The 14,215-nt window shown below is 43.8% G+C and overlaps 1 protein-coding gene across 4 annotated transcripts in view; it reads left to right on the forward strand.

Annotated features, from left to right (window-relative positions):
• Nucleotides 1-2,101: 2,101 nt before the first annotated feature.
• The window catches only part of MACROD2 (mono-ADP ribosylhydrolase 2), a 912,387-nt gene continuing 900,273 nt past the window's right edge, over nucleotides 2,102-14,215 (forward strand). For 3 of the 4 annotated variants that reach the window (XM_049799615.1, XM_049799616.1, XM_049799617.1), the window contains exons 1-2: nucleotides 2,102-2,271; nucleotides 6,891-7,007. In XM_049799615.1, the coding sequence (XP_049655572.1) occupies nucleotides 2,226-2,271; nucleotides 6,891-7,007 (163 nt within the window). In that variant the 5' untranslated portion in view covers nucleotides 2,102-2,225. The remainder of the gene's footprint in view (nucleotides 2,272-6,890; nucleotides 7,008-14,215) is intronic. The other variant, XM_049799618.1, reaches the window with a different exon arrangement.

Below are 14,215 nucleotides of genomic sequence, written 5' to 3' on the forward strand. Positions count from 1 at the left end.
CAGGCTTCATAATTTTTTTCCTTTTATATATGTACATACTAGCCAAAATTATGGCTATTGTAGATGCTTTTACAAGTGAAACTGAAGAATGCATGCAGATGCCCTTTACAGGAAGAGAGTTAAGTTTTTTCTCTCTCTCTCCTTCTCGTCCAATAAACATTGATTTATAAAATGCGGAACAGATCCCACAGGACACTAGAATATTCAGTAGCTTGCTGAATATGCAGTGATCTAGGATATGGGTTCAAATACTTGCTCCACATTACGCAAGCAAGCACGATTTGAAACAAGATCTCTTTTTTTAATGCCTGTTTACCTGTTGGCTTCTCTATCATTTTTGTTATTAAGATGAAAAAACTGTGCTTGGGCTACCAAAGCACATCACCTGGGCCAAGTGAAGAAATCAAGATAGAAGATAGTAACACACTCTTAGGAGGTGATCTAATACGAATATTTAAATATGCTTTGTAAAGAGGAATCTTAGTCTGATTTTTAACTGGTTAAAAGGTAAACTCCGAGTGCTCCCTTGCATCAGTAAGTGTGATAAGACTGAGGATTTTGCTGTAATGAATTGTACTATGACCTAAGATTAATGATAATAGTAGAGATGCTAATGCGTTTGTTTATCAGAAACTATAAGAAAAGAACTATGCTATGAGGTGCCTCAACTTTCCTTGTTACCAGTCACGCAAAAGCGTGTATGACCAAAGAAAAACCCGTTCTTGACCAGAAGGTGTACATAAGATCCTCTCTGTATGATTTAGCTGAAATGGTACCTTTTTCACGTGAACAGATGTGGACACCTTCATACACTTGACTTCAACCTGATATTTACGTCCCATCGTGAACTACTCTTTATAGGTAAAGTTATGTTGGTTTGTAAGCATTACGAGGCAGATGAAGGCCGTGAGGATGTCCGTCCTCACCCCAACTCCTCGTAACTCCTGCGAAGCTCCAAGTTCAGCACCTGCCAGCACCTGCTGTGTTCCAGGGCCAAATCCGTTTCACCTGCCTTTACCTCCACATGGATGCAAGTGAAGCTAAGAGGATCCGTACAGCTGGAGGGAAGCTTATTTATTTATTTCTTTAGTCTACAGAAGTTTACGTATTTATTTAGACAAGAAGAGAAATTAACCTCTGTAAGGAAAATGGAGGAGAGTGAAGGAGGCGCCCAGGTGCGCCTTCCCCTACCTTCGGTCCCCGGGGGGACGCTGACCTCGCTCGAGGTGCGCGGCTGAAGCGGCCGTTTTTCACAGCAACGGCGCGGGGAGATCAAAGCGCCTACACGCGAGTGGAGCCGCCCGCTCCCTCTAACCTCAGCCCGGCACCGATGTTTAAACCGACCGTGGCAGTCGTTTCCGCCCTCGTACCGAGGCGCCCGGGCCGGCTGCGCTTCCAGTCCCGCTGCGGCGACGGCGTCCCCCACGCGCGGCAGGGGAAGGCCGGGAGACGCTCCGGGGCGGGAGCGCTCGGCCAGGCGGGGCGGGTTCTGCCGGGCCCCGCCGCGCCCGGCCCCGGCCCGCAGGCCGCGCTCCCGCCGGGCCCCGACGCCGTCGCTTAGCAACCGCTCCCGCCCTCCCGGCCAATCGGCGGCGCACTCGGTAACGGCCAGCAACCCGGAAGCAGAGGGCGCTCTGCCCCGCCCCCACGGAGGAGGCGGGGCGGGGGGCGTTGGTGGCGGGCGGGACGGGACCGGGTGCGGAGAGGGGGGTGGAACGGCCCGCTCCCGCCTCGCGGGGGCACCGAGCGCGGCGCTGCCCCCGCCGCCGCCACCGCCGCGCAGAGCGGCCACTGTCGCACCCAAGCACTCGCCACACCTGCCCGCCCCGGCGTCCCCCCCACTCCCCCCAACCCAGCGCCGCCGTCCGCCCCGCCACCGCGCTCAGGCCTCTCCCGGCCGGTACGCGCGCCGGGCCGGGTCCGGCGGCGGCAGCGGCGGCGGGCGGAGGAGGGGGCTGCTGAGCGGCGTCTGCCGGAGCCAACGGGCTGCGGGGAGGGGGGCGGGCGCTGCGGGGGTGTCGGGTTAGAGCGAGGCGTGACCCAGCTGACGGGCGCCGTGCGGAGCCGGGCGGCGGGCGCGGAGCCGAAGCCGGCGGGGAGCGGGAGCGGCAGCAGCAGGCAGCGGCGCGCGGCGTCGGTAGCGGTCGGCTCTGGCGCGGCGTCTCGTCCACCCCCTCGTGAGCCTGGGGAACCTGCAGCTCAAAGCCGCCGCCAGCCACACCACCATGTACCCCGGCAACAAGCGGAAAAAGCTCTGGCGGGAGGAGAAAGGTATTACCGCCCTTCCCGCCTCCCGGTACCGGGCCCGGGCCCGCTTCTCCCGCCTTTACCTCACGTTGAGTCGTTGGGGGAGGGCGGGTGGGGGGGAGTCCCGTCCCCTCAGAGCAGCTGTCGCCTCGCCGGGGGGGTGTCTGGCGGCGCTTCCCGCCGCCCGGGGCTGAGGGACGGGGTGGGGGAGGGGTGCGTGTGTGCGCTCTGTGCTCTCCGCCCTTGCCCCTGAGGTCTCCTACCTGAAACACCCCCAAATCCCGCACACCCGCGGTGCGTCCCTCCCCCGCGTGTGCGGGATTTGGGGGTGCTTCCCCCCCCCGCCTCGGTTATTGCTGACTAACTTTGCCTGTAAGGAGAGGGGCCTTGGGGCTGAGGGGAGCGGGGGGGGGGGGGGGAGGGGGGGGCGGAGGATAACGGCCCCTTTCCTGAGGGCTTCCCGCCCCTAAATCACCTTGTGGAAGTCTTTCAGGTCGAAAAGTTCGGCACATAACGTCAAAACGTGCCTTTTTCTCATTTTAATGCGCCTGTGTTCCAGGGAAGACGTGGTTTATTGGTATTACTGGTGTAACGCACTTGAGTTTAGCTACTACGTTGATCGCCCGGGGTGAAATGTTTGGGGTGTGGGGGCTCTCAAAGCACATACGCCCCGGTAGGAAGCATTTATTCCTTTTATTTTTTTTTTTTAAGGACCTGCACCCTGTGTAGTCTTAGTTTATAAAACCCCAACCAAACTCCAAAGTGTGAAAACTGTGGGACAAGCATTTTATGCAGACCTTGCCATTTTGATACTTTATGTTGATCATGTGGAGAGCAACATAAAAATAAAGAGAAATTTACACAGTGGAAGCATAATATTTACATTGGCTAGGAGGAAACGATTCTTGCCTGGTGGGTTTACAAATAATCTAGAAATATACAAGGAGGAGAGGAAGAACAAGAAAAACATACGAGTGGTTTGTATTTTAAGTTTTCTTTCTCTTCTATCAACTGCTACAACTGTGTGTGTGTTTCAAGCCAAGGAAGCAGAAGACCAGTTCTGAGGATGAGATTAATCCTTTTTGTCTGTGGCAGAAATCAGGTGCACGTTTCTAAGGAAAAATTGTTAAAACACAAATAAACTGATCTCTCTGTAGGTTAGCTGCTCCTGTCAAACTCTTCTCAAACAAAGTGAGTTTTGTTGCTTACTTTTTTCTTTCAAAAGTGTCTTCCAAAGCATGTTTCTGTAGTTAAGCTGAGGCAACAAATTTCTACCAGATGTTTTAAATTTCTGTTTTCTCCAGGGAAGATACTGTTAAATCTTCTCAGGGATTGCTTATGTGTGATCAATTGTAACTGACTTTCCCTGTGCAAGTCCTTACTGCTGTATGTCGTTACCTTAAAAAAAAAAAAAAATGCTGTTTTTTGTACTGGGGGTAGATGGGGAAAGGTTTCTACTAGGCTCTGGTGAGTGTTGCCATTACTTCCAATTGTCTCTTCCAGCTCTGCTGTTGTCTGTGTGAGTTCATAGACTGCCTGGCATGTGAACTTGAACCCCTGGTAAGGAGGGTTGAGTGGAGGGCCTGGAGAGTAAGCTGGAAACCTGACCTGCAGACATGCTTTTGTTGTCTTGGTTAGCTATGAGGTTGGTGGCCTCCATCAGTACAGTGACGTTACGAATGCAAACTAGAGTTCACAACTGCTGGCGAGGTTTTTCTATCCAGGGGAGCGTGTTTGTGAGTGCTAGCTGGCCAGAACTCATGTGTCTCTTTGCCTAGTGAGAACAAACAGCATTTGCCAGTCTTCTGCTCCAGTAACTGCTTTCCAGCACCATGCTAATAATGCAGGCCCTGGGTGTTTTGAGTGAGGAGGGCAGAAAAAACTTCCGTGTTTGTAGTTGGCATTGCTCTTCAGCTTGTAGCCCTGTGTGACTGTTCTTACCATGTACCTTCTTTACTAGAGAGGAAAACTATAGAAGCCCAACTTCTTCCCTTCCTACAAAGATTGTACTTTTTGAAATCAAATCTTTTGTTAGGTCTGCCTTTACCTTTCCCAGGTAATCCTGAACACCTCTAATGCTGGCTGTGCTTGCTGGTTCTACTCTTCCCAGGAAGTTCTGAGTGCAATTGTTCTCAGCCTTTTATATTCTGAAGAACATTTTTTTTAAAAAAGATAATGCACTGATTGCTAAATATTGAGTTCAAACCCACTGACAATACACTTGCTTTTCTTAATTACTTTCTTGGTAATTAAGGATTGGTCCATGTTCTCCCAGGGAGGATCTTGCTTGAGGACAGCTGAAACAGAGTTGCACCGGGACTGGAGTTGATTTCACAGCCTTAGACACAGGACTGGTCTGCCCACAAACTTTCAAAGGTGCTTCATAAAGCTACAGGCAGAAAACTGTATTTGCAGCTAAAGCTGTTGGAAGCATTTTCCAGGAGGTTTGTGTATGATTAGAACCCAGTTTAAGTTCTTGCTGCTGACTTGCAAGAGCAAAGTTTTGTAAAACCCTCTTACAGAGAGGAACTTGTGTTTTGAAGGCACAGAATTGGCTCTGTAACCTCTTCAGCAGAAGGCAGTTAAACTTCCTCTGCTTGTCAGTCCCTCAAACCTGACATGCACAAGCACACAGTCTCTCAGGTTTGCCTTTCTGTAGTGTGTCTAATGTGTATGTTAAATACTTGGTGGTTTGTATGCTTGAAGATAGTGGAGTTAAGTGTGTTATCTGTTGTGCATAATGGCGATCCTAATCACATTAGCTTTACTTTTGCATTTGTAAATATGCAGTTAAGATCCTGAGCCTGAATAATGGGAGAGAAATTTCTTTGCCAATTGAAGAAATCAGTAATACTGTCAAAAATATCAAAATAAACTTATTTTTATAAGGGAACCTGTGCTCAAAACCTGCCTTTGATTATTGTACTGTGCTGATTGCAGCCTGCACAATTAGGAAACTTTATTTTGCAAAAAAAAAATAATCCCAAACCCACTGAAGGTGATCTTTTTCTTTCTTTAAGGTTTAGATCTGAGAAGCAGTTTACATGTTCAACTTGCTGCTCCTTCAGCTTGAGATGAAAATAATCTTTTCGTGGCCATCTAGTCCTTTATGTCAAAGTCATATAATAAGGGTCTAGTCCTCCCTTACACCCCTAAAAACTCTTGAATTGTCAAAGGGCGTTTATTACTGATTAATGTGTCAAGAAAAACTATTAGTATGGTAATAGTAGTGCAGTGCCACTGGTGAAAACAGATTCAGAAACTTGATTAGCGTGTGGGTGTTGTGATACTCTCTATAGTTTGGGGTTTGTTGGTTTTTTTTGTGGTTTTTTTTTTTCATTCCCTTTTGGAAGGGGTAAAGCTCTGCATCCTGTGCTGAGCTAATACTATGCACTGATGGGGTGGGAAGGGGAAGATGTGGCTGCAAAAATTGGGTACAGGGTCTTGCTGAAGTGCTGGGGTTTGCAGTGTTGGGTTATTGGGCTGTTTTTTTTTTTTCTTATCTTGGAACTTAGTCCATTTATAGCAAGGTCTGAAGAAGAGTGAAGTTGGCAGTAGCCGTCATAATGATACAATCTTCGAGGCTTTGCTTTTCACTAAATGTTTGAAAAAAGATGTGGTAACTTTCTCAGGAGAAAACAACCATCCATATGTGTTTTAGTGTGGTAACCAAGTGTGTCACATTAAAGCTCAAATAAAAATCTCTAAAGCTTAACCCATGCTGCTCACTGTAAACCCACCTTCTGTTTTGCAGCACTTGAAATCCAGCAGATGGAGTTCATGCTGATCCTGGCCTGCTTTGTAGAAACATGTTTAGTCAGTGGATGGCAGTGGGCTTCCCTAGCACTTGGCATTATGTTGAACCAAAGTTTGTCAAACTTGCATACTTGTGTTACTCCTGGGTACCTAACAGATACCCTAGTATTTTCTACAGCTCCTGATTTTTGGCCCAAAATGGGATTAAATGCCACTGGATGTGTCTAAAGCAAATGACAGCAGTTTTCTCATGCTGAAAATTACATGCGGAACAAAAACCCGAACCAAACAAAAATGCCTTTCTTATCATCCCAGCCGTCTAGAAAGTGATATAATGTTTGCTTTAGTTCTTTTTTTCTTTTGTCATATAGTAGCACTTTGTTAATTTCATGCCATGCTCCTTGCTTTTACTTGCTGGCATTGGTAAACTTGTTTCAGTAAAAATGTTTTAATTTTGATCTTCCTAACTTTTCTTTTTTTGAAGTTCTGATTTGCAAATGCAGCATCTAAAGAATACACTTTAATACCTGAAAATTCTCTATAAAACAACAATTCCCTACTTAATAAACTTGCTGTTAGTGCTTTGTTCCTTGAATTAAAGTGGCAGCAAGAGGCAGAGTAGTGATGCGGTGAGGAAGTCTGCACAGCCACGAGTGCGGTGAAGAGGCATTTCTTTTTGCTGAACTGGGATATCCAGAAATAGGTGCATGCAGTTGTTTAGATGCTCCATGTTTAGCTCCTATTACTTGTAACTCATTGAATCATCTGTTCTTGGTTCTCTCAAATGGCATTTAATTGCATCAAGGACACTTAATTGGTCACTACTTGGCTAATATGCAAGAATATATGAAAGCTTGCAAAACCTCTTATTTCTTTCCCCTAAACAGAGCGTTTGCTGAAGATGACCTTGGAAGAAAGACGCCAAGAGTACTTAAGGGATTATGTTGCACTGAAAAATATTCCAACATGGATGGAAGATTTAAAAAGTAAGAGTGAAAGTGATGGTAAGTGAAACAAGGGAATCTTTTTTAAATACAGACCATTCCGTTTTTTCAGTCTGAAGTTACTTTCAGGAGGGCCAAGGCTTAGAACCCCTGTTGTTACTAACAGTGGCAGCCTAACATGCGGACAAGAGCACTTTGGGGGCAGAGGGAAGAAACCCCAACACAATTTCTTAAAGGCTCACTGGTGTCCACTAATTCGGCAAGTAGCCCCAGGCAGAGGCATAATAACACTGATACCTTTAAGTGTGTAAAATAGCTATTCTCTGCATGAGTCTTACTTTCCAGATACTCTAGCAGTCAGCCGTGCTTAATGAACTTTGTTGTTGAAACTTAGCAAGCATAATGATATGGGGAATCTGGGCAAAATAGCGTTGTTCTTGTAGGTGGCTGAAAAGCAGAGGGGAAGTGTGCAAGTTGTATTGTTTTCTGAAATTCCAGAAACGGGAGGAGATTGGATTTGAAGCCTCTCTTACTTAGGGTCCTGCCTGCTTTCTTGGGCTGAGGAACGTCAGCCTGCCTGGATTAACTCCCCTTCTCTTACCCTATGCAGCCTTATCACGGTTATGATCACCAGTAGAGTTGTCTAAATACTTGCAGTGAAGGCTGACCAAAAAGGAGAATCTGATTCACTTGGAGAATTCAGTATTCTGTACGTAATTCTGTAATAGTGCCTTGTTCTTCATCTAGGTCTCTTTGATCAACACAAATGTGTGGAAGAAGAGGGACTTCTGAGCTGGTTTCCTTTTCCTTTTTTCTTTCTGTGTCTTGTTATCCTACTTGGCTGAAGCTTATGTTTTTTGGAGGAGGATCTAACTGTAAGACCTAAGGTGTTGCCTGCTTCTGCAGATACAGGACTAGTTTTCTGACCCTTTTGTTATTGTTAAGGGCAAATACTGGCCTGTGTGGACAGGTGTGTAGGGTAATCTTGTGGCTGCAGGAGAACATGGTCTTTATGATAATACTGCAGGTGAGATGAGGCCTGGAACTGATCAGCTGTTTTTAATAAAATGGGAAAGCTGTAACACTTACTTTAGCGCAGTCTGGAGGAGCTGAGAGATTTGCAAATGCTATTGTCATAAACAACTAATGCTGCTATCTACTCCGAAAAGCATCTTTAATGATTTTGAAGTGAAAACATGTCCGAGGTTGCTGAGCTCTTCAATGCTGATGAGTAGTTGTATTACAACAGTACACATTGACCTCTTTCTCCCATTAGAGTAGGTCTTTTATATCTTACAACATCAAGAAGCCTACCCATCTGGAAAACAAATGCTGCATAAAAATAAAAAAGATTACCTGACTTCTTCAAAGTTCATTTCGGAGGCCTATGGTATATGGGGATGTGCAGTATATCGTGGTTTAACTGTGAGACTCTTTATCCATTCTAGCCTGAACTATGTTTTTATTCTAACTACTCTCACATTCTGTATAACGTGTTAGAATTCACAGATCTTGTATTACTTGGGCTGCTGAACGTGACAAGGTGCGGATTTATGTTGTGATTGCTGTTACACTTCACATAAGCAAAATGTCAGTGTCTAATATGTGGGTATTGAATCATGGCAGTGGTGAATTTATTTTCTTGTAGCTGCTCTTGCATTCTTTCTGTTAGTACCTAGTACACTGCAAAAAAAATGCTGGAAGGCAAAAGTTGTGCTGGAACACTTCTCTGCTACTTGAAGCTTTTGTTACACAGTACATTCAGGAGAAAATATCCATAGCACTTGTTTTCTTTGATGTATTTGTTGTAAATAAGCCATGTGGAATAGTGAAGTTCTAGAATGTTGAAATGCTTCCACGTTTCAACTGATCAGTACAACTAAAAGAAATATGTATATTAATGTGACTGTTACTGCATCTGTTTCAAGCTTTTATTTCCCTTAAATATCAACCCCACTCTGAAAGTATCAAGAGTGTGTAAGAACTGTCTTTCTGAGCTGAAATACAAAAAAAAAAAATATTAGAATTTATGTCATCTTGCTAATGAGAACTTCTGCTCCATATACTGGGACATGCAGAAGGAAACTGGTACAACCTAAACAAGACTGGAGAGAGCAGGTGAAACCCCAGATATGATGAAATTGGTGATGACTTGACAATGTCATGCCAGAGTTCTGCTGTTTTCTACAAGTGAAAGGCTACTTCTTGCAGTGACAAACTAAAGAGGTCTGAAGGTGGGGGCTGGGAGGGGGGCCTGAGGTGGGGGGAGGGGGGAGAGAATCCTCTGCATGTTTGAGAAGCCAAAACAACAACTGAATGTGGAAAAAATTCTTTATCGTTTACTTCCAACACTGCATATAGTGAAAAAATGACATTGATTAGTGAAGTGTGGAGTGGCTGTTCAGGAAGAGTGATGAGGAGAAATCAAGAAAGGAACCAAGAACAAATAAAGTGATGCAAGTTCAATCAATCTGCTGCTGGAGTAATAAGCTGTAGGAGAAGGGGAAAGCATCTGGGCTGGCAATAGTCCCTGTAGATACTCAGCTGGATATTAAGGGTGTTCAGTAATGCACAAGTTTTTGTACTGACTGTTAGGAAAAATTGTGTGAACAATAGAAAAGCTTTATGGTACCCATTTTTAAATGCTATGACTCACTGGAGGGTGTTAGGAGACTCCAGTTAGGCACATGTTTTTGTTATATGGACGTCTAACAGAAGATTGAGAAGTCTGTGTGCATAACTGCTGAAACTGAAATGACCTAAAAGGTTCATGTTGGGAAGGAACCGACCTGACTGCTGTGATATCTCTACATGCTCTTGTATTGACAAGTTTGGAGAACATACCTGAGTTTGTGGAGGAAAGCCCCACCCCTCCTCCTGCACCCTTTGGTATGAAGTTGTGTTAAGAACTAAATTCTGAAGAAAACCAGCAAAGCTTGAAATAAGTTGATATTAAGGTGAATTTTGGTGAGGCTGGAAGCCTTTATAACAGAGGGATGTGTAATGGCGTAAAGGCTTTTGAGGAGTGAAATTAGGGAATTCTGAATGCCAGCTGACAAGAGCTTTGTTGTCTTTATGGCAGCAAAGCTGTTTGAAAACATTTGGAAGGTGACAGCAGCTGTGTATAGTTTTTGTCTTTGTTTTGCTCTTCTGTGACTAAATGAAATCCCTATTATTTTTGCAGGACTCCTTGTATGGACATGGTTAGTCATAAGAAATTAAGTTGGTGTGTGTTTTGGCATGGAATTTGGTTAATATTTCTGATAGGTTTTGATTTGGGGGGGGAAGGGGCAATGTGGAATTAGGGGATTAAGTCTGGTACCCACTGCTTTGAAATGAGGGAAGCAAGCTGATGTGGGTACGTGCATTTCCAGAAGGACTATGTTGTCAACACCCCTGGTTGTTGGATGGGTTTTGGTGTACAACTTGCCAGACTGCACAAGTGGACCTCAGAGATCAAGTATCGTAACGCTATCCCTTTTCCTTCCACTGCTGTTACTAGCAAGTGGCCCTCTTTAATGTCAGAGGGGATGGTAGGAAGGGAAAAAAATTCTTGTTCTTGAAGTAGTTCTGTAAATGTAAGCTTTCTTTGCTTTAACCACATTTATTAAGGAAATGAGGAGTTGTCCACTTTGGAAACGAAGAATGAGCCTGTAATACAGGGTTGACTAGCACATGTATACCGTAATCCATCGTTCCTCCTACTTCTTATCCTTCAGATACACCAAAGGCAGACACATCTCATCTGTTCTGTTACGTACTTTGAAGTAGAGTTCCTTCCTGACAACATGCGAATAATGGACTTGTTTTCTGAAGCTCTGGAATTTGTATACCTTTATTTCAATGCTATCTATTATATACTACTTTGTTAGGCATTCATACTGTACAGCAATGGTAGCTTATGTTTTGTGATGCTTGGTGAATAAAATGCTACCACATAGACTAATAACTAGAGTGTTTTTTGAAGTTAAATGCATATATTAGCTTTTTCTTTGGTACACAGTTATTCCCAAAGATGTCTTTACTCTTCAGTGGGGAATGTGAGAGATGACTTCAGAAAACGTTTTCCTGAAAGCTTTTTGAAAAGTTAGGGTCTTGGGAATTCCGTTGTCACTGAGTTTGTATGTCAGTGGTAGAAAAAAGTTTTGTTGCATTAACAGGATAGTTCAGAAAATGGAATAAATTATATAGTTTAACTCATGGCAGCTGACAGTCCTGCTGACTCTCACAGCCTCTGGGATTCATTGGTATAGCAGTGGTGCCAAGAAAACAGCAAATTCAGGTTTAAAGATCTTTGCTAATGGTAAGAACTACTTTTGATTGGATGAGTTTACAAAGGAGTGTGCAGTCCTTTTTTTAAGCAAGTCAAGAAGTATGTTTAGACGTTTTGGCATCCTCTGTATTTTCTTAATCTGCAATATTTTTAGAAAATTATATGGTTCAACTGTATTCAAATTAATCTACTTTAACACTCAGGGTTTTATGTATAATAGTAAGGTTTTTTAATAAAACTGTACTATGACTCTCTAGCTTCCTAAATATTCACGGTGAGTTGACACAAGATTATAGAGACAAAGCATCTAGATGAGCTACTTGAAATGCTTCATCCTAAAAAGAAAATGTGGTAATACTGAGCTCAGTTGACCAGCATTTCTTGAGATGGTTAACTAACCACAGGTAATACTGGGTTCTTCAGAGCATCTCCATGCGGCCCTGTTTGATGTGAATATCTGTCCTGCAGGACCAGGAATCAAGATGATGATCATCAAACAGCCTTTGGAAAGTAATGCCACTGCTAAGCTGCAGTGGAATTAAGCCCGGTGTCTACAATTGAGAAATAGCATTTCTTTAAACCATTCATTATTTTCAGTGAGTTATACAGAAAAAGAAATTATGTTCCACTAGAACATTAGGATTGTCAAAAGTTGCCCGACAAGCAATGAGTTGTTTGTAATAGCTCCTTGAAACCAGTATGCTTCAAGACTCTCCCCCCCCACCAAAAAAACAAGTCCATCAGCTTGCGTTACCTTTTTTCTTATACTGACTTTAACAACTGTGTTCAGAACAGATTTCTAGTTGAGTGACAAGGATGAAAGTAAGTCAAGACATCTTAGCTCAGTGTGATCCTTGCTACCTGTCAGTCAAAGAAAGCGGTGGTTTTGCTACTGAAACTCTTTGTTTGGTTAAGTTCACAATACAGCTGTTTTTATGGTAAGTTCACAAAGAAAACCCCAATAACTTGTGTGCCACAGTTCAGGATCTCCTGGTATTAGCTGTGGCCTTGAATGTTATTTCCAGCTTCGCTTAAACTCATTGCTGTATTTGGTTTTGTCCTTTCTTTTCATATATTGGCATGCTGCTTTGTCACTCATGCTAAAGATTTTATAACAAGGTTTCTTGAAATCTAGCGTGTTTAAGGGTGGATAGCTGTGTTACTCATGCTAAAGATTTTATAACAAGGTTTCTTGAAGTCTAGTGTGTTTAAGGGTGGATAGCTGTGTTACTTAGATGCATGTGGAGATCACTGCTTATTGCTGTGTATAATAGCTGGGGGAGTTCCACTAAAAGAATAACATCTGTGGCTTCTATGTATTGTGTGAAGATCATGGTAATGAAGTATTTTGAATGCTTAGGAAATGATGTGTTTTTTGTGGAAGTGGCTATAAATCTCTTTGCTCATTTCTGTTGCCTGTCCATGTTATACATGTATTAAGGAAGCAGCAAAGGAATTGGAGTGGTACCAGCAGCAAGCCATGTTTGCAGCTTTTTGGTCTATTCTAAAGGTGTCCAGGAGTTTGCATGCCTGTAGCATAATGCAGAGTGACTTTAAGGCTGAGGTAGTTTGTTTGGCTGCAACAGATATCAAAGGCTGCCAGAGCAATAGGGAGTAACTAGAACCCTGTGTGCTCTGCTTCTCCCAGCCTCTTGGCTGCCCTTTGGGGACCTGTCCTGAACAGATGCAAAGCTGCAGAGTGGTACAAATCTGACCATGTAATCTAGTGACCCCCCACACCTTTCTGTTTTCCTAAACATACAGCTCAGCTATTCTTTTCCAAAGATAGCCTTGCACAGCACAGAGATGGGAAAAACTCTTCAGGTGCAAGTTTACTTGAGTGTAAACTGAGAAATAACCGTTGGTGGGGTAGGGAAGGGAGGGATGTTTGTTTTTAGAGGCAAGAATTCCTATGTAGTTAATGATGTCCCTGATACAAGTGGATAAATCAGTGTGTTTAGTATGGTGGGGGAAAAAATCTACAGTAAACAAAAAGAACGAATATGTATTCAATTGACCTTGTAATTCCCTGGTGAGCTGCATGCATATAACCCTTATAGCATGGAGTAGCTGTGAAAGAAATGACACTTGCGTTACAGTTTTCTTTACAATGGTTTTGGGGAAAACATGCCCTTTTTACAAGGGTGTGTCGTGACAGGACAAGAGGTAATGGCTTTAAACTGAAAGAGGATAGATTTAAATTACATGTAAGGAAGCAGTTCTTTACTGTAGGGGTGGTGAGGCGCTGGAACAGGTTGCCCAGAGAGGTTGTGGATGCCCCATCCCTGGAAGTGTTCAAGGCCAGGTTGGATGGGGCTTTGAGCAAGCTGGTCTAGTGGAAGGTGTCCCTGCCCATGGCAGGGGGGTTGGAACTAGATGATCTTTAAGGTCCCTTCCAACCCAAACCATTCTGTGATTCTATGAAAAACAAAAAAATCTTTCTTTTAGCAAGTGAGAGATGATTATTGAAAAGCAAAAAATCAGCTCTGTTTATATAAAGAACACATAATCCAGTATGGCTAATACTCTAAGAAGGTAAATCACTTGTCTTTGATGTAATTAAGATGATGACTTCTTTTTAAGCTGCTGTTCCATGATTTTTTTTTTAATAAGTTAACTTACAGTGTTAAGATTATACAGGTCCTTGATAGAGTTAGCATTTTGTGGCCCTCTTGCATGCAGCTGAGAGAACCCTCTTATCTCCAGTGGCAGCCAGCTCCTCGAGGGGTAAGACGTAACCGTAGGAAGAGATGCTGCTCTCAACAATAGATTAGTATCCTTATTGAAGCTTCACAAGCTCTTAATGTGTTTTAGGGAGTAACAGGTGGAGATGCAAAGGGAAGTTAAGCATGTCTTTGCCAGAAAGAATATTTCTAATGTTTAAATGCTGGTGACATGAATCTTGACCAGATTAATAACTCCCAAGCTTCTGTCCCATGCAATGTGAGAAACAATAGGGTTTTTTGTAGCTACTGAACATCACTGTGCACTGAAC

The sequence above is a fragment of the Accipiter gentilis genome, chromosome 5, assembly GCF_929443795.1.
Source record: "Accipiter gentilis chromosome 5, bAccGen1.1, whole genome shotgun sequence".
Classification (NCBI taxonomy): Eukaryota; Metazoa; Chordata; class Aves; order Accipitriformes; family Accipitridae; genus Astur; species Astur gentilis.